The sequence below is a fragment of the Limulus polyphemus genome, unplaced genomic scaffold (genome assembly GCF_000517525.1).
Source record: "Limulus polyphemus unplaced genomic scaffold, Limulus_polyphemus-2.1.2 Scaffold1201, whole genome shotgun sequence".
In the NCBI taxonomy this organism is placed as follows: Eukaryota; Metazoa; Arthropoda; class Merostomata; order Xiphosura; family Limulidae; genus Limulus; species Limulus polyphemus.
In genome coordinates this window covers 166335-187352 of record NW_013666811.1, presented here as the reverse complement: position 1 = coordinate 187352, position 21018 = coordinate 166335, and the positions used below count along the sequence as shown (strand labels likewise).

Genomic DNA, 21018 nt, shown 5'->3' with positions numbered 1-21018 from the left:
AAAATACTTAAACAGTTAACGGACAAATATGAACTAAACCTAAGAGAAACTATATAAACTAGACATAAACTTATACCGTCAGTACATTTGAAGTCTGAAAAACTTTGTGATTTGACAGAGGGACTTTTCTATATAAATTAATTAAATTTCTTAACAATTACTTACAAACAGAAGCACTGCTGAATAGTTTCACTCACGAACTGATATTTGTGATATTAAGACTCACAATTTAAAGGCTTATTAAAGAATAACAAAACGAGAACTGGCAACAATTCTGTCAGTTCATCGATAATAACAGACAAAACTCGTCCCTTTTCTGGCGTAAACTCAAGACCATTTGCAACGATTTAACGTCCAGGATTCATCACACTATCAAATATAATAACGACTGCGCATTAACTGACCAAGAAAAAGCCAATTTATTTAGAGACTACTACAAAACTGTTTTTACAACGCCCAACTCAACAAGCTTCAATCAAGAACATTACTACAAAGTCAACACTCGTATTAACGATAACTATATTCCCGTAAATCTAAATCCTAAAGACATACCCACTGATGATAGTATTAACAGACCTGTATCTCTAGCAGAAATTAAAGTCACTGTTAAAAAGCTTAAAAACTAATCCACTGGTGAAGATGGAATAATAAATTTAATTTTAAAAAACGCGTTCGAATAACTTCTTAAGCACTTTATTGCCTTGTTTAATCTATCTCCAAGCGCAGGATACCTTCCGACCTCTTGGAAACCAGCTGTTATTTGTATTATCCCCCAAAAAGGCGATGATCTTTGCAACCCTGCAAATTAGAGATCGATAAGTCTTTTAAACTGTATACGAAACGTATTGGAAAAAATAGTGATAACCAGGTTACTATTTCATCTAGAGTCAAATATGTTATTAATTGACATACAAAATGCATCCAGGTAAAAGCGTCAAACCATACCATTTTGTCAGATTAACTGAAGCTGTCCACCGTGGCTTTAACAAAAATCATGCAATAATAGCCTTATTTCTGGAGGTTTAAAAAACATTTGACAGTGTTTGGCACAATGACCTAAATTATAAACTCTCACAGTATAATATACCAAATCCAATCATAAGATGGATTTCGAGCTTCCTAATAGATAGAACAGCTAAAATCAGAATAAACTATAATATGTCCACAGCCTTTAACTTACAGGCAGGAGTTCCGCAAGACTGTTTGCAAACCCCCTCCTGTATATAATCTTTGTTTAATGATATAAACTTCCCTGAACTTACTGAAACCTAAGATTCGCAGTATGGAGCACGTCACGTGACCCACGTATAGCAGCCCCAAAAGTACAACTCTTGCTAGATCATATAATTAAATGGTGCAACACCTGGCGCGTATTACTCAATCCATTAAAAGCACAAGCCATAGTATTCAGCAAAGTTCTTAAAAGAAACACGAAAAAAGTTAATCAAGTAAAGCTTACTCTCTATGATAAACAGATCAAATTTACTAAATCAATTAAATTTTGAGGTATAACATTCACCAACAGGCTCATATGGAATACTCATATTAAAGAAATCATTAAGAAAATAAATCAAAGAATAAATTATCTGAAGAAAATACGTGCCTATGCCAAAGGCTGCGATGTCCAAACCCTGTTACTAAACTATAAAATGCAAATTAGACTAGTTTCGGAATACGGTAGCGCCATTACATGCAACATGTCCAATAACTTATACAAATCATTGGAAACAGCACAGCTAAAAGCAATTAGAATAGCATACCGTCTCCCCATTTACACACCAGTTTCATATTTCCATAATATTAGCAAGATGAAAACACCTAAAGAAAGATTCCTAGAACGCATTCTGATTAGGAAAATGGAGGGATAGAAAATATACCCTCCAGAAGTATTAACTGGACAACAAACCCCGTAAGAACTAATTCTAGGTATCTGGTTGAATCCTTATGATACAACAAGATGCAACTGGTAATGAAAGATAGCAGAAGACAATAAGTACAATGCAGTTGCTACAACGTACAACATATTATTTAGTCCGAAATCATGTGGAGAGCCACTTACAAACATTATGAACACACTTAATAAGAATATTCAGAACATATTGGATGAGGCAATAAATCATTAAGCAACAGGGATAACGTTAGAGTTTGTGTTTGTTCTAACCATCAGGACAAACTAATAAGTACTTGTTTACAAAACTGTTTTCACCCAATATGATTTTAACCAACATCGAAAACGTCCACAAGAGTAAAAATGACGTACCATTAGACGAGTCTTTTAAATTTGAGGTCATTACGATGGAATTACCTGTTGATAGCGGTAAATATAAGTGGAATAGAAGAAATTTCGTAATTTGAACGTACTTTAAATGTTCAAATTCACGTAGTTTCTTCGGATAAAGGTCCTTCGTGTCCGTGTCCGGAAAATATTTTCCTGTGGTATCATAATCATCATCTTGACGTTATCACGTAGATGAAGGATTTCCTCGGGGTAGGTTATTATTGTTCGGATTGCGATAAGGTACTTAATACTTTAAATATACATCATTGTACGAGTTATTGTAAAGTTTGTTAGAGTAATGAATGCTCGAAAGGCCAACCCATATCTTTTGCTTATTGTAACAGATTTTGTAAATCGGCAGACTGTTACAGTAGGCATAAAACAAACAATATCTACAAGTGAAGATATACTGTTCAATAACATTGGTGTAAAGTTCTGGCCAGGCACGTGTTTGTTAACTGAGTTTTGATAAGTGTTGAATTTATTTATAAGTGTATTTATAGTTGAATAAATTGCTTTTTTGTTGTTGAACCCTGCTTGTAGAGGCATATTTACTTTAGACTATTACAGCATCTGTTAAAGAGTATCACTCTTTAATGAATGATAATTGAAAGGTAATAACAGATGTTACTTTAGTTAACAATGAAGTAATTGCTCTTCATTGGAAACACAAACATAAGTGTCTGCCATGGAAAATCTTTCTGATGGTTTTCATCACTACTCACGCTTGCTTGAATTTACACCATATGCTGGTAAAATTAGGTTCATCTGTATTGTAGGCAATATAGATAGTATTGCTTACATTTCAGAGAGATCTAACGATCCACCTTTAGGGGATTATTTTGGTAAATTTGCAGATGACTTTGATGGTCATCACATCGTGGGTCAGTAGTGGTCTCAATATCTATGGATACTTAGGCGATGATGGGAAGTCCTATTGTAAAGTTGAGGGTTTACCCTAACTTTTATCGACAACGAGAAATGTAACTTGTCAATAATGAGTAAAATAACATACACACTCAATCGTTTTTAGTATCCTATAATGGAAAGACTCAGACCAATTATAACAAGGAAGAAAATAAGAATTATTGTCCAGTTTACACCAAATGACACATCCTTCCAGACTTTAATGCTCTTCTGTGTAGATACTGAATTTTTTTTTCATCTTATGGAACTAACTCTTCGCCATGGTCTGTGGACTGAAAATATCCTTGGAGAAAGATCCCAAGTGCACTCAAACATGATTTTCAGATCTATATAAGGTGAATCTTGTTTCATTTATTTCTTGTTAGAGTTTGAGATGGATAATCATCTTCAACACCCTTTTACGTGTTTAGTGTCAGGTCCAAAAGGAAGTGGTAAATCACAGTTTTAAGCAAAAGTTTTAATTTATCATTGTGAAACAATCTATCCTATTTCTGAAAACATTGTATAGTTTTATGGTGAATTTCAACCCCTGTTTACTAAATGAGTGCAAAATATTCCTAACATTCATTGCCTGAAACATTTTCATGATTATTTACTGTGTAATAAATCAAACATTTTCATCATTAGTGATCTTATGAGTGAAAGTAGAGAAAATAAACGAGTGTCTCAACTTTTACACGTGGAAGTCACCATTTGAATTTGTCACTGATTTATATTGTACAGAACCTATTTCATCGGGGTAGAGAAATGTATAATATTACTTTAAATTCTCAATATATTATATTGTTCAGGAAAGTCAGAGACAAATCTCGATTGAATATTTGAGAAAGATAAATGTTTCCAGAACATGTCAAATATTTTGAAGAAGTTTATCAAGATACAATGAGACAACCCTATGGTTAATTACTCATCAATTTTAAATTGTAAACGCCACAGAAATTGTGCATAAAGACAGGTCTGTTTCTTGAAGAGAAAGTTATAGTGTACATACCAAAGTAAGTTAAAACTGATGTTTCACTGAATACATACTCATCTGTTATCATGACTGTGGCTGTGATAAAACTAGAAAGATTTTATCTGAAGGACAGACTATATGTAATTAAAGAACTAGTATTCATATGTTTAGTAACGGGATATAGAGGTCTGTTTTTGTTTAAACAACCGTTTTCCGAGTGAATATCTTTCAGATATAGATCTTCGTCAATGCAAATGAGTGATTCAGTACATTGCTTCCATTCCATAGAAACCTTGTAACCTGTGGAGTGTGGCTAGATTGCAGAGAGAGAACTTTACCACCACTTATACAAAGGGTAGATAGAAAGCTGAGATACTGAGAAGTCTGCTGAAAATTCCTTGTTATAATCTGGAATTGTTTGGATGTTCCAAGGTTAATCAACTTCCAAAATTGACTCCATTCTATCCATTTTAAATTAACGATCATTATCGTTGAAGTGTAAAAAAAAGTAGATGTTATATCTAAATGGGTGTATAAATAAACACTTTTCATATGTTGTACTTACAATCTCTTTTCGTTTATTCATCATGACGCTTAGATTTAAACAACATCAAGAGTTGCTCTGTGCATTACCTAAAGTTACATGTGAACAGATTAAAGGAATAATTGCTGGAGCTAAAAACGATTTTATTGCGTGTATTTGTGAATGCGCTTTAAATGTTTTAAAGAGTAATGTTCCCATGATGAACATACAAAAGCAAAAACTTAGATGATACAAGTACTTATTGAGAGAATTGGCTGTCAGGAGAGCATAAGTTAAACAAAAAAGAAACTTATTAATACAGGAAGGAGAGTTTCTACCATTACTTGTGGCACCAATACTTTCCTTATTTGGTGGTTTGGCAGGACGGGTTATTGGTAAAGCTGTTGGAATTTAAAAATATGGAACACACAAAACAAAACAAATGATTGTCATTCCTGAAGAACTGGTACACTCACTTTATCAACCCTAAGTTTATGAAAAACCAGCACATAAAGTATTAAACTCTGTAGGTAATGATATGAATCTGTCATGCAAAATGATATATTGCCCATAGACGATAAAATAAAAATGATAAACGAGCAGCAAAAATATCATCAGACTTTGCATTCACAAGCAATGGAACCCATTAAAATTAAAATGGAATCGCCAACTCGTGAAAATTTAGAGATCGTCAACAGTATTCCTCAGAAATATGAAAAGGAAGCTGAAATTATATAAAACTTGATATGTTCCAGTAGTGATATAACGTGAAATGATTGAAGAGAATTGATGATTATTGGAATATCTGTCCTGAACAGTAACACAATCGACCTAATCCATGACGTGCTACAAAAATGAACGAATTTTAACTCTACAGGATGAAAAGAATTTGCAGAATGATTATCAGATATGAATATTCCACAAGAAGTTGTTGGAAATATAAACAGATGGATGTATATTAAACATGATACACGTGTTAAAATACCTAAATGTATTGTATCTAAATGGGTTCATTTTCAATAAAGTAGTATTGTATTATTCATTCATTTGTTTCTTGACTGTCATCATGGGCTATTGTTAGCCTTTTAAGCTTAGTAATTTTTTGAGCAGTCTAAAAATTAACATTACCTATTAAAGGTCAAATTATTACTCCTATTAGAGATAAATTTGGTGGTAAACTATATAAAAGTAGACTGTATAGTCGTAGAAAATAATGTCTAATATAACTATACAATCTATCTAATATAACCCTACACATCTTACTAGTTTCGGCAGAGTACAACCTTTATTTAAATCTGTGAAAGCATTAGGTAAATCTGTCACTCTAAAATACATTAAAGACTGGTTAAGTCATCAGGATACATACACTCTACTCAAACCAGTAAGATAAATTTTCGAGAAACCGAGGGATTGATGAGCAATGGCAAGCTAATTTGGTGGATCTCTCTAACCTAAGTCAATATAACAATCAGTTTAAGTATTTACTTACATGTGTCGACGTGTTTTCTAAATATTCGTGGGTTGTTCCACTCAAGGATAAGAAAGGTGTAATACTCATCAAAGCTTTCAAGCAGATTTTAAAACATGGTCGAAAATCATGTAAACTTCAAATTGACACTAGAACAGAATTTAATAATAATATGTTTCAACATTATTCTTTTCTTTACTACATATAATGAAACAAAAGTGTCTATAGTAGAAAGATTTAATCGCACTCTTAATTAAAAACAGAATGTTGCACTATTTTACTCATCACTGAACTTACAAGTATATCACTGTATTGAAAAATCTGGTCACTGCCTATAATCAATTGTATCATTGCAGTATCAAAATGAGACCAATGAACGTTAGTCTATGGAGTGGAAAACACTTTACAAACTAACCACAAACAGCATTACATAAAATGGAAAATATATCCTGATAAATTTAATCGCTGGATCCCTGAAACAGATCTGAATGAAGTGTTTGCCATCATAAAATGATAAGCATAATTCTATCACTTGTTATTTGGCATGGGGAAATTGTATGTGACGTTACCTAATAATAGTTCTATGAAATATTTTGCCAAAAACACTCTGATAAACTATGTCACTCATCTTTCAACATCTGTCAACCTTGTGGGTTCGTGGGAAGTGGCCTTGGCAGAACTACAGTATCTATATAGGTGGCACAACATATCTGATAGTACAGGATGAACTTACTTCCTATCTGGCACTCATGTTCCCAACAAAATCATTTATATTAGACTATAAAGAGCCTGAATATTTCATTAGAATCTTAAATCAAATAGTAGAATCACTTTATACACCCAATAAAGAACCTATGTTTACATATGATCCATTCACCCAAAAAGTATGTGTGAACATGAATAATGTTGCCTCTGTATTACTTGATCCTGTATTATTGTTTCTACTTAGATTTGATTTTAATAACCATAGCTCCATATACTGTTAACATGAATGGCAGATTTTATTCACTCTGTGTTTACTCAGATATTGTGGAACCTAGTATTGTTTGTGACGCGTATGTATGACTATTACTAATCGTTCAAGTTAAAGGTCAGAAAGGAGACATGATCACTAAAACACTTACAAATCCTCATTACAGACCCATTTCTAAGCAAAGTATTCAGACTGTTGAGATCGATATAAAGGATGACATGAGTCGACGTATTACATTTGAACAAAGAAAAGCCATTATAACATTCCATTTTCGTCATCTGTGACATCATGAAAGTATCTTACTATCACGAACAAGCTGTCTATGACGAATATTATGATTACCTCATGAGAAATGGTTTACCTTATTTTGCTGGTAGCCATTGGCAACAAGATCACGGATTGAGAGACGTATTGAATAACCTGTTCAGTCACGCATAAATTTAGCATCATATGTCATACAAGGAAAATATCTTACTGATACTGGAAAATGACATGAAATACAAGGAGCTCAGAACTTGGCTCGAGATATCCAACAAATTGCTCTACCTAATAAAAAGAAGACACAAAAAGATCTCCTGTTTAGAGCTATTAGACCCAAGATATTTTTGACAAGTAATCATGTCCCTCCTACCCCATGAAAAGTTCTGTCTATGTACAAAGTCTGAGCAAAACGTATTTTCTTTCCCTTCAATACAAAATACGATTGAGGCCGATCAGTGGATAAAATATTATCCTCTATCATCAGTGACTGACAAAAAACCCATTGAATTTTCTCTTTTGGGTTCAGGAGATGTATACCTAGATCCAGCACAATCATATCTTCATTTAAAGGCAAAGATTGTCAAACTGAATGGAACCACCATAAACAAAAAAGATAAGTCAATGCCTCACAATCTATTCCTTCATTCTCTATTTTCTCAGGGTGATGTACACCTAAATCACAAACTCATTTCATCCTCTTACAATCTTTACACTTATTGGGTGTATGTAGAAACTATGCTGAGTTATAGTGGAGAAGCTAAGAGGAATTATTTGACATTGTTTATGTGGCTAAAGGACATGGCAGATAGTTTTGATGATCTTGACCTTATTGATGGAGATAACAAGGGAAACAAAGACTGACACGTGGATACAAGTGGTAGTCAAACTGTCTACATGATTTGCCATCTGCATTTGGACATCTTTTAGGAAAACAAGTTCTTTCCAAATGGTGTAAGTTTCAAACTTCGTTTCATACGAAGTAATGATGCATTATAACAAGCAAAGAAGCAGGTTTCAAGGCTGTTCTACAACACATTTCTATCTACATTAGGAAAGTCAAAATCAGTTCGTAAAGTTGTTTTGTCACATGCTAACGTCTTTCAGAAAGCAACTGCTAAATATACTTTCAAATATATAGAGTGCAAATCATTTTAAATTCTTCAAGGAAACTTGCAAGCATCTATCAGTAATGCATTTTTAGGTCGAGTACCTACACATCTTGTTATAAGATGTGTTGATAATGACGCGTTTAATGGATTTGGAAGAAAAATCCATCAATTTGAAACATTACGGTTTAAATTTCCTGGTAATCAATGTGGATGGAAAACAGATTCCTACTCAACCTTTACAATCAGATTTTGATATTGACTTGTATGCACGAAGATATGACACATTATTTAGCAGAATGGGAAAACAGTTTCAAGATCAAGGAATTGATATGCGTATGATGAACACTCGGGAAAATATACACTCTTTGTATTTTACCTTACACCCGACCTATCTGTTGCAGATTCACACTTTAACTTAATGAAGCAGGGAAAATGAGATACAGTTTGTTAGTGTCTTACTCAACACGGCGAATGTTCTCGCCTATGAGGAATTCCAGTCAATTTTAAAAGTTGATCAGTCTAGAAACGTCATAACTGATATGTAAGAAGCTATGAACTCTATAAAAATATATTCAATACTCTCACAAGATTTCTGTATGTAAAAGAAGCTTGGAGGCGTGTTTGCCAGAGTTAACTACTTGACCCTACAGAAAAAAACAAAACAAAAAAAAACTGTACATCATCAGTCTGGATCTGAGTCCTAAACCTGGTGGCCATTGGGTCTGTATTTACTTTGATCAAAATGAAAAAAGATAATATTTTGATCCATTAATACTGCCTACTCATAATATCAACATAAGAAAATTTATCACAAATAACTGTCGAACGTGTACTTAAATAAAAAAAGTATTTGTCTGTATGTGGACAACAATATATATATATATATATATATATATATTATATTTATTAGGCCCCCCCAGTGACACAGCGGTATGTCTGCGGACTTACAACGCTAGAATCCGGGTTTTGATACCCGTGGTGGGCAGAGCACAGATAGCCCATTGTGTAGCTTTGTGCTTAATTACAAACAAACAAACAATATCTATTACTATTGTAGAAATGTATCGAAACGAAAAATGTTAAAGAAATTTAACTCTGATAAGATTATTAATATGTTTGTTCATAATTTAGTTCAAAAAGATTTCATGTGAATGTTCCTTAGGTCATTGTTGTGAATTTATTTAAAATAAAACAAAAAATATTCGCAAGTTTTATTTTATTTAGAATACCAAGATATCATAAAATTGATATTAACAGAAATTAGAAATCAAGTTTTCTAACACAATTTGAACTCATCAAATGTAGGAGATTTACAGAGTTTATCTGTCTAGTAATTCTTGAATAAAATCATATTTCTCAATTATACCTCAGAGCCTCAAATCAGTAAATGCATGCAAGTTTAACTTACTAGCTCTTTCTTGAAATATAGCTTATATAATATATTTATCAACTTGTTCCAGGGAAGTCCTCAAATACATCAAGATACCTTCTTCATGATCTAACATGACACATATATAATGAACTTGACTGGGATCACATGCCTCGCAGTTCTCCTTTGTAAGCTTTTGTATGGTAGGATAAATATGTTCAACATAAACTTCAAATAACAGATTTTAAGATTTTCGTTATCAGAGATTAACTTTGAATTATCTTGAGTTAATTGATTTAAATATGAATCTACAAAACAAATATGTTTACAAAATCTGCACCATTCTGATTTATTTAAGGTAAGAAGAATTGTCAAAATGGCATTAACTTTAGAATGAATAGTAAATTGAATAGAAATATTATTTGACTCATCACACACAACACTCCTGAACATATTTAAACTGAATAGCCTTAGTCACTGAATGGGTCCATTTCCATTGTTTAACTTCTTGCCATTCATTTTGGGAAAATGTTAAACCTTCTTTCATGGGGTATAATTTATCATTCCCGTAGTCTCTGTACTGATAGATGTATATCTTCAATTCTTCATTGCATGTAGCTATCGCGATATAACAGTCATTTCTCAGTGGATATGCATGAGATTGTTCTGGTGGATCATTTCTTCTGAATAGGAATGATGAACCTTGTTGTTGTTCCTCCATCTGATTGTGAGCTGTACTTTTCTTTGCAGCCAAAGTACACTAAAAATTATAACATTAGTAGAAATTATTGAAATCTAAGAATTCTATGTATAAAAACTAGTAATAATAACCAAAAACTAAGCTGAATGACAGATACAAAGACAACATAATATTGATATACTATTTTTGCATACTGGCTCATATATTTTTCGTAAGTGAACTTAGTCAGCATTAGATTGAGACAAGACCAAAGAGCACTGGAGTCCCACTACTACTATGGCTAAAATAACTGTCACGTAGAAATTAAGGCAGTTATAACTATTTTTCGAACTTCGTTCAGACTCACATATGCACAGTTGTTTTGAACATACTATCACAGAAAGCCGCTACCAGAATTCGGTGACAGTGATCTTAAAATTAAAATTTAGCTAAATTACAATCAAAAACACAGATGTGTTTCTTACAATATGTCAAAGTTGAGAGTTCTCCGTAATCCTATGTAGCGTTACACTATCAGGTCTCATTAGAAAACAACAACACGAATGTGTTTTTTAGAATCGGACTTTGAAAACATCCTTTGACTTCATGAGCTTGAGAAATCAAATTGATACAGTATATTAATTATAAAAGCGAAATCTATAAATCTAATGAAATAGTATGACAAAGACAAAATATTTTGTCAAGAACTTTTTGCTATTATGCTAAAAAATACATAAAAACAATCAGTGAAATATCTGTCTCGCTCAAATATGAACATATAAAGGTGAAACCTATAATGTTGATGACGTAATCATATGATATTACCCTCTCCTAGCAACGCACCTTCTGGTGCCAGATAACTTTTATGGCTCAAAAATAAATTAATAAATAGTATTGATGATGTAATCAAATGATGCCACTCCTCCTCTAGCAATGCACCCTCTGGAGTTGATGACGTAATCATATTATGTCACCCTTCTCCTAGCAACGCGCTCCTTGTAACACGCTCTCTAGTATCAGACAAATTCCACTGGTCAGGTAGAGCCCTAACTATTACATTGGTATGATGTATTTGATGTCAGAGTTACCAACGATTCATTTTACCCTACATTGCTGAAGACAGTGGTGATAGAAGTGAATAAATACCCAAGATACTGTAAAGGAATATCAAAAAAATCTGTAGATACGCATATTGGAGATCATGCAAATGGAATGTACAAACTGTACGATAGACAAAAGATTTCTATACTTTACATGAACATCATTTTGCACTCCTACTCGCCAGATTGACGTCGTCAGTTCACAGGCATATCTAGAGTACAAATACGTTTGTAACACATCTGGCTTTGTGTGTACCACAGAGTTGTATATTTTACTAAAAGCTTGCCATATTTCATGTATATACACTTAGTAAATTCGGAATTATAGCCAATGTTCCTTTTCCATTACGTGGGCAGTCCATTTGACCGACCCTATGTACATTCAGTTAATAACTGTCCCTGTTTAATAGAAGTCAACACAATAGACAAACACAATGAGATTTACAAATATCTAACGAGCTTGGGTCTCTTACGAAATGCGATGATGCTTAATGGTGGTGTATTCATTTCCAATCCTAAGGAGAGAAAATTCGGTGATGTATAATTCTACAAAAGGTTCAGCCTAATCTATAATTTTTCAAACACTTCAAATATTTCTCACACGCTAATAGCGTTTGGTTCTTTTAAAAATCTCACAAATGATCCCAAAAACATTTTTTATATATAAATGAAGGAAGTCCTGCTTTCAGACAAAGAAATGTTTTAGTGTGTTTAATTTTCTGTTTGTAAAATGTACAAGATTTACCTTTAAGTCTCCTACCATTCAATAAAACTCGAAATAATTTTAATTAAAAGCCAAGAATTATAAAAAAGTTTCAAATGTGGACTTGCCAAATTCTGGATGTCCATAAACTTACGATTTTGAAATTAAAAAAGGAAACGCAGATATAGTTACATTAAAAGTGATATTATGTCACAAGTTTTAGAAGTGCAAAAAGTAAGCTTTTATCATTTTGAAAATATTATGGTTACAGCTCCTACAATGGCGTTCGTTGCAATTATATAACATAACATATGGACAACAAGGGGCCATTTGGTTCTTCAAAGTTGTCCCTGCAGATACATTCCCAAGAGAAAAAATTAAATAAACCAACGTTTTTATATTTTTTCAGGACATTTTCGATTCTTCTCATCATCTCCACTTATGAACAAACACATCAAATGCCTTTTAAGCCTAATCTTTTGGTAACTACTAGATGAAAGGTTGGAACTGTTTTTCGTGAATATTTGAATTCATAGTTATCAAATTCACGAAATCTGCCACATGTAGTGGTCATTTCTTCTTATCATTAAATTTGTATTTACGGAAAAGCTATTAAGGCTATCCGCTGCGGCCATAATTTTGAGCTACTGACTACAGGGAAAGCAGCTAGTCAGCACTCAGCAGTACCAGATTGACCGTTACTATTTTAATATAACTCGTATTTTTTAACAGTTTAACAAAACTGATATAACTTACTTTTTTTCCATGCAATTTTTCAATGTAAATATACAAATTTATATATATATATATATATAACGGATATTTACATGAATTTTTTGATTAAGTTTCGTATAAGCGCATGAATACACTGATCAGTACATGCACACTGGTAGTGGCATGGTGATTGACCATTAAGGAACGTTGTTGGTTTCTGTATAGTTAGGTCTAAGGAGGTGTTTTGCGCAAGTGTACCTGCCTTTTGTTGAGGAGATTTGTACTAATTGGACTGTTACAATATTAAACTGTTAAGATATTGTTCATTCTGTTTAATTATTAACCTTAAGTGACAAATAACTCGTTTGGATTATTTAAAAATGACGGAGAGAGAAGATAACGTGTATGAAGCCAAATTAGCCGAACAAGCGGAGCGTTATGACGGTGAGTAAGACAAGGAGTTACCCAAAAATTAAATGTGACTATTTCCGACCTGTCCTTTCTAGAGTAAAACTAAAATTAGGCTTAACGATGCAGTTTTAGTTAAAACAAAAAAATGAAAATAGATGTTCTGATTCTTAATAATAATATTAGATTTAGAATAAGGATCGGACATCTTTACAAACAAGTTACACTAGTACTTATCTGGTGTTAGGAAAACACAAGTTGATAGTTTTTGTGGGTAATTTATTAAATTTAACTTAGACATTTGTTAAGGCATTTTTCCAGTTTTTGCCGTCTAAGCTAAATTTAGAAAAAACAAGGATAATACTGGAAAATAAAAAATTTATGGAAGAAATAGAACATGTAGTGTTATAGAGAAAGTATGTTATCTATAATTTGTGTTGTAGCATACAGATTTTAAAATATTACTAAATAATGAAGGGGAAGAAGTTACCTGAAAAAATTTTGGGATCGAACTTGTTTAAATATTTTTTATTGTTAGAAAAAGCTTTGGAAAATTCTACCTCTAGACTAAAAGGAATTTCCTGTTTTTTTTTAAGAAACTGAGTAACTAGTACTAGTAGTCTAACAAATATATCGTTATATTCATATAATCTCATTGTCAAATGAAACATTTTAAAATTTTTCATTTCACAATTAACTGTTTGAAAATATATACCATAACAGTGTCATCAGATTGTCTATATTGTAATAGATTTATTATATATAAGACATTTGAATGGAATATAATGCAAAACTTGTAATAAATGTAACTGAGTGTGATATTTTAATATATTAAGATGTGGTGAAATGACTATTCTCCTTTAGGGTTTAAGAAACTTGGGTTGTTTAATAATGTTACGTACATTCATCAATAGTAATAGATGTATGTAATAATATATTTATTATATATAAGACATTTGGATGGAATATAATGCAAAACTTGTAATAAATATAACATTATGTGATTTTTAATATATTAAGAAGTGGTAAAATGCCTATTCTCCTCTAGGGTTTAAGAAACTTGGGTTGTTTAGTAATGTTATGTACATTCATCACTAACTTAAGAGAGTATTCCACACAAATTCTCTCCACAGTCAGCAGAATTGGCACACAGTAAACATAAAATGATGTTAGACTAAGTAACTACAAACAAATAGTGTGGACTTTAACCATTTTCATTTAATAGCCGCTGGAGAAATCCCTAAATATTGGAAAATTGCTTCTGTGTTTCCTTTTTCTTAAATGATCTAAGAAAAGACATCAGAAATTCTAGGCTAACGTAATACCTTAAAATGGGTTTGAATCAGTTAGGAACACAGATTAGGATCTTTTCGTACTGTAATGTTAGTGATTGTACTGTTACACTCATTGTGTAAAAGTGGAACATAATATATGGCAAGAGACCATTTGGACCTTAAGGCACCCTGCACACCCACCTCTGAGAAAAATAAAAATTTAAATGTAATCTTTATTTTTCAGAAAATCATCATTTCTACACATAAACCTGTAAAGAGTCAACCTCCACTGCTGGCAACAACAACTCATTCCATAAGCAAATCATTGTTAGAAAAATTAAACTTGTCTTCATTAGAGCTTAAACTTGCTTCCTCCCATCCTGTTGTTTTCAGAATATATCATAAAGAAATTAGAGGCCTTTATCCTATGAACCTTCATGATAATTTTGTGATATTAAGTAAAATCACCTCTTACCCTTCTTTTCAAGAGAAAATAAAATATTTCAATCTTTCTTCATAAAATAACTTCCATTCCCAGAATCATTTAGTAGCCATCCTCTGAACCATTTCCATGCAGTCAGTATCTTTCCTTAGATACCGAGGCCACAACTATACACATTGTTCCAAGTGAGGTGTAACTAGTGATTTGTATAAAGAGATAAATACCTCTTTTGGCTTGTAAGCAGCATGTCTAAATACACCCTAAAATTTTTATTAACTTTATTACTAGCAATAGAGCAAAACCCTGATGGCTTGAGTGACTTTTATACTGCTTTGTCAATATCCTTTTCTTCAGCCACAATACTGAGTGAATTCTCATTTATATTAAACATGTGATCCATATTATGATGACCCAAATGAATTACCTTGCACTTAATATAATTAAAGATTATTTGCCAGATATTTATCCAATTTACCAGTTGATCCTAATCATTCTGTAATACCTAAGAATCCTCAGTAAGACTTAAAATACCCAAGAGTTTGATGCCCCTGCCAATATCATTAATGTAAATAATAATATAAATGCAAAGGCCCGAGCAAGGTTTCAGTCTGGCTGGACTCCATTAATAACATTTTGCTCTCTCCCATCCAACCACCCTACAGTGCAGTTAACTAGTCTTTGTTCAACCCCTTTATGTTATTTTCTTATCAGTATCTTGTGTGGCACCTTATCAACAGTTTTTTTTGAAAATCTGAGTACACACCAAATACACCCTTCCCAATGTCTAGATAAGAAGTAATATCTTCAAAAAAGATAACAGATTAGTAAGACAAGATTTCCTTTTGGTGAATTCATGTAAGCTTTCATGTATGATATCATATGTCATTAAATGAATTGAAAAGCTTTTATCAGATGCTAGAAATTTCCCTCTACAGAAATAAAATCAACTGGCTTATAATTTCCGGGGCTACTCTTAACAAACACATTCTTTTTTTTATAGTTCATGTAGGAGTGAATTATGTTGGAAGATACAAATCAGAAGAGCTGCTTTAAAAGTAAAAGGTATTTAGGTATAGAAATAGACATGTGACTCTTTTGGGAGTGTTTTCTTGGTTAGATGTGGGAATGAATTACTTAGCAGAATCCAAGGCTTAAATAAAAAATTATCAAGAATATGCTTAGAGCAACAGATGGGCTGGTTGGACCAGTGGGACAGTTTTCAAGGTAAAGGTAAAATATGTTACAGATGGGCTCCATTTAAGCAGGCTAAGCAGCTGGATGTTTTGGGAAGCACTAAAGAAATTTATGAAAAACAGATCAAAATAAAACATATAGTGGTATGGAAACTCAGGAAATTTGAAATAAACAAGTTGATGAGAAAGCTATGGCAATGAGGAGACTGGATAAAGATTTAGATCATAGGTTTAAAGATCTGCTTAGTTGCTATTATTCTAATGTTAGAAGTATGTGGAACAAAATGGATGAGTTCAGGGCTTAAGTTAAATGGAAGACTATGATATGATGGAAATTACTGATGCTTTGTTAGAGTTACAGAATATTGAAATTCCATGTTATAACTTATTTAATAGTGATTGACTTTAAAAGAGGGTGTGTGGAATACTTTATATAAGGGACTGATCTATTGTGAGTGAAGGCATAAGAATGATAGTCAAGCGGTTGAATTTATTTGGGTTAAAGTCAGAGGTTTAAATGGTTAAAAGTTTTTAATTGGCAATTTTTATAGGGCTCTTAATCAGACAGGTGATGTCTATGTGAAATTGTATGATGAAATCAGGGCTGTTACTAATAAGAATACAGAATTTTAGAACTGTAAATTAACTCAATTATATTGTTTAATCCCCTGCAAAATAACTGATTAATCAAAATTATGATTAGCTGATTAATATTACATAAATAATCAAAGTTATGATTAAATAGATTAAGTTCATGAAAATAATCAACTAATCAAAATTAATGTTTCCAATTGTTACTATTTGTGATTATTTCAACTGTTCAAGTCTCATGTGAGAATAATTGATTAATGAGCACAACTATTAATCGATTAGCAACTTAAATTAATATCTAACTCTTTTGATGTTTTAAATGTAGGAGACTAGTTTTATGACACACACTTATTACAATTGTATGGAATCAAGTAGTGATGGATAGAGGTTCCTTGAAGTTATTCAGGAAGAATTTTCATACCAAATGGTTAAAAGACAACCATAGGAGATGCAACTTTAGTTATTGTTAATTACTAATGAAGACATATTTGCAAGTGCTGAAATAGTGAAACATTTGGGAAAGTGATCATTGCATAACTAGATTTGTGTTTATACATTTTGAGGTGAAAGAAAGTTTAGTCCTAATTTTTAGGAAGCCAATTTTGGTGTCATGAGATGATTTATCATTAATAAACTGGGATAATGAATTAAGATATGAAGTTTTGGAGATTTAGAAAAATTTTCAAAATGTTTTTTACTTCAAATAGAGGTAAAAGAATAACAGGGAAGATAAAACCAATTGGCTTACTAAAGCATAAATGAGAAAGTCAAGAATAAGTACAATAAATAAGATTCAGTTTAAAAGCTAGAGATTTTGTTTAAAAAAATGAATTAAAAAATGTAAAAGGGCTTATGAGAAATAGCTGGTTGATAATGGTAAAATTAATAGCAAGGAGTTTTTCTATGTATACTAAAAGTTAGCAAGATATTTAAATAGAGATTGGGTCCTTAACTTCCTGAACATTGGTAGGTTATAGTGCGCATGTTGTAACCTTTCTACAGTAAGTGTATCTTTACAAAATATAGCAAGCTTTTAGTCTTTTTTTCTTTCTAGGATGATTGCAGATTGTAACAAACAACCACACATATTTTTATAGCTAAATTTCTCATTTAATTTAATTTTCTTTACAGTTGCATCTAGACTCTCTCACACTATTCAGATAGCTGTTTATTACATGGATTGCTTTATTTAAACAAAAGATCAAGTTACCAGTGCATGTTCGTCAAATCACACAGTCTTGCTTGCACTGAGTATGTGCTAAATGAATAGTTTGTTCACTTAAGTTTCTTTTCAACATTATAAATGACTAATAATTTTTATGTTTTAATTTTTTATGATAATAAAAAAATGTACAACAAAAAAGAAATTCAATACTTACATCTGAAATCTTGTGTTTCTAAGGTTTTTGTACTCATACAATAGAAGTCTACATAAAACTGAAGGCCTAAATCTTAGTAATGATAGTATGGTCTTTAAAAAAATTCTAATATGCAATTTAGAATATGAAGTTTTGTCACTAATATAAAATAGAATGTCCTAAGCCTAATATAATTTACCTGGTTTTCTAACTAAGCAAGAAATTAGTTAAATAATTCATATACCTGATCAAGCAGAGTTCCAAGCTGGCAAACAAAGACAGTAATGGCAAAATGTTCTAAACTGTTTATTCAAATAGTTTCAGGCTCATCTGCATTCAGAAAATTTAGACATTCTCTTTGTGATGGTTAAAATAATCCAATAGCAAATTTCAGAGAGAATTACTGACATTTTTTGAAAGGTGGTTGTGGTTGGAGGAGCATTGAATGTGGTCTTCAGTTTATTGCTTATATCTTCATAAAACAAAAAACATTGATAGTATAGTCTAGAGAAATATCAGGAAATTAAATTTATAAACAAAAACCAGGAAGTCAGTGAATATCATATTATTCAGTGATGCTTCTTAGGACATGAACAGCAAAAATGTAAATTACCATTAGTACCAAAAAATTGCATACAGGCTAATTCTGTAATATTTAACATGTCAATTTGCATATTCTATGTATAAACATTGTTTTTCTACATTGATTATTTTGTTTACCGATAATTTTCATGCACTATAAAGGCAGCCTTAATTGGTTATGTACACAACAGCTGGTTTCTTGCTTTAATGGAGTGTAAGAGCTCTGGACAAATGTTAAAGGTATTGTTTTGCTACAAGCTAAAATTAAAACCCCTTAACAAATTACTCTTTAGAGATAGGCTATTTCTAATAAATAAATTATTTTCATCTTACAAATTTTATTCCATTAAAAAACAGTTTCCGGGTCAATAGTCATAGAAAGAACACATAATACCCTTAGTATATTTTGTCACTGACATATTTGTATAGGAAAGATGTCAAAAAGAAAATGAACAGTTTATTTTGGAAAAGTTTAGGCAAATTTATTTTTATTTCATATCTGTATTTACGTATTCTGTAAAATAATAATTATTAGTAATTTTGTTTTAATTCATTGTAGAACAAAATATACATCACTAAGGTTTGCTTATAGCACAGGGCATCATTATGCATAGTGCAGCTTGGGCAGGGGTCATTGACAGGTGATATTTCCAAGAGACAGGTAGAATAACACTAGTGACAGTTAAGGAAAACCTGTATTGAGCAAAATATGGATGATATTGTAAAATATCAGTATTTTTTGAAGATAAGGTTTAAAAAAAGAAAGCCTAATTAAAAAAATTGAAATTAGAATGTTTCATTGACAGTATCTAATAATATCCTGTTTATCTAATAAATTATAATTAATGCATTAATCTGAGCAATATATTAGGAAAATTTACTTTTTGTCAAACATGCTACAAACATGCTAGGGACAGGGAAGAATAAAAATGAGAGGTAAAGATGTGCATGTGTAGCTTGACAGAAGTAGATTAATAGTTTTGGTTTTGAAACTATGGGCATTCAGACCACACTATGCTCTTGAGATTGAGAAATTAATTAATAATGATGTAGTGCTTGTATGGTCTAGTAAGAGCAGTGCGTTAATGTTTATCACATCTAATCCTAGGACCATACCATACTAAAAATAATGTATGCATAATAGAAAATATTGGTCTAATAAGTATTAGACATATGAAGTGCCTCCTCTCCTGTAGCTCAATGGTAAGTTTGAGGGCTTATGACACTAAAAGTGAGCTTTCGATACTCACAGTGGGCAGGGCACTGATAGCTCGTTATGTAGATTTGTGCTAAACAACAAAAAAAGCAAATGAGAAATGTACCTGTTATTAACCCTTTCATTATGGGCTGGGTGGATTCCACCTAACTATTAACCAGGAAAGTATCTGTAACAGTAATTGTACTATAATTTTTGAATATGTTCACAAATCTTTACAAGATTTTGCAGATTATTAGTAAACATTACAAGGATTTTGTACACAAAATATCTGGTTTTTGATTTATGTTTTAAGATTTTTTTATTAAAGATTTGCTCGTGAATTTTTTCTTTCAGAATGTTGACTATCCGACGTACAAAGTCATTTTGATTTTAAGATTAAAAATACTTTCCTTTATCTGAAATTTGTCAAGTTTCATTAGGCATAATCTCTATATCCTTCTAGATAATCATTAGATGTTTTTAAGTAAAATTTTATATTTAATCTGTTATTTTATCAATATTAACTATATGGTGTTGATCGATTGGACTGACCTCATAACCATCATAAAAATTAGAATAACTGCAAACTGTAATAGGAAACCACAAATGTTTATTCTAAACAGCTTAAATCTCTTAACAGTATAAATTGATTTATATTTATTAATTTTTGTTATATTGACCTTTGAACTGTGTCTCACTAAAAATACCCCAACAGAAGTTAAAAATTACATGGTGCATGTGCATTGACATGACCCTATCAAACAGCGTAATGCAGAAGCTTCTGGCATGTATACACCACAAAGGTTTTTAATATTTTTCTTTCATTATCTTACCTAACAACTTTCTATTTTTATGATTTTAGTTACTTTTATAATAATAAACAGTTAAAACAAATGAAAAATAAAAAACCTCA

The 21018-nt window shown here is 31.7% G+C and overlaps 2 protein-coding genes across 2 annotated transcripts in view; both read left to right on the top strand.

Moving 5' to 3' along the window:
• LOC106462577 (syntaxin-like) overlaps positions 1–4544 on the top strand; it is a 90658-nt gene extending 86114 nt beyond the window's left edge. The window contains exon 8 of the mRNA XM_022389875.1: positions 4449–4544. Within this exon, the coding sequence (XP_022245583.1) occupies positions 4449–4523 (75 nt within the window). The 3' untranslated portion in view covers positions 4524–4544. The remainder of the gene's footprint in view (positions 1–4448) is intronic.
• Positions 4545–13214: 8670 nt separating this feature from the next.
• The window catches only part of LOC106462580 (14-3-3 protein epsilon-like), a 34078-nt gene continuing 26274 nt past the window's right edge, over positions 13215–21018 (top strand). Inside the window, exon 1 of the mRNA XM_013922519.2 lies at positions 13215–13503. Coding sequence (XP_013777973.1) covers positions 13440–13503 — 64 coding nt within the window. The 5' untranslated portion in view covers positions 13215–13439. The remainder of the gene's footprint in view (positions 13504–21018) is intronic.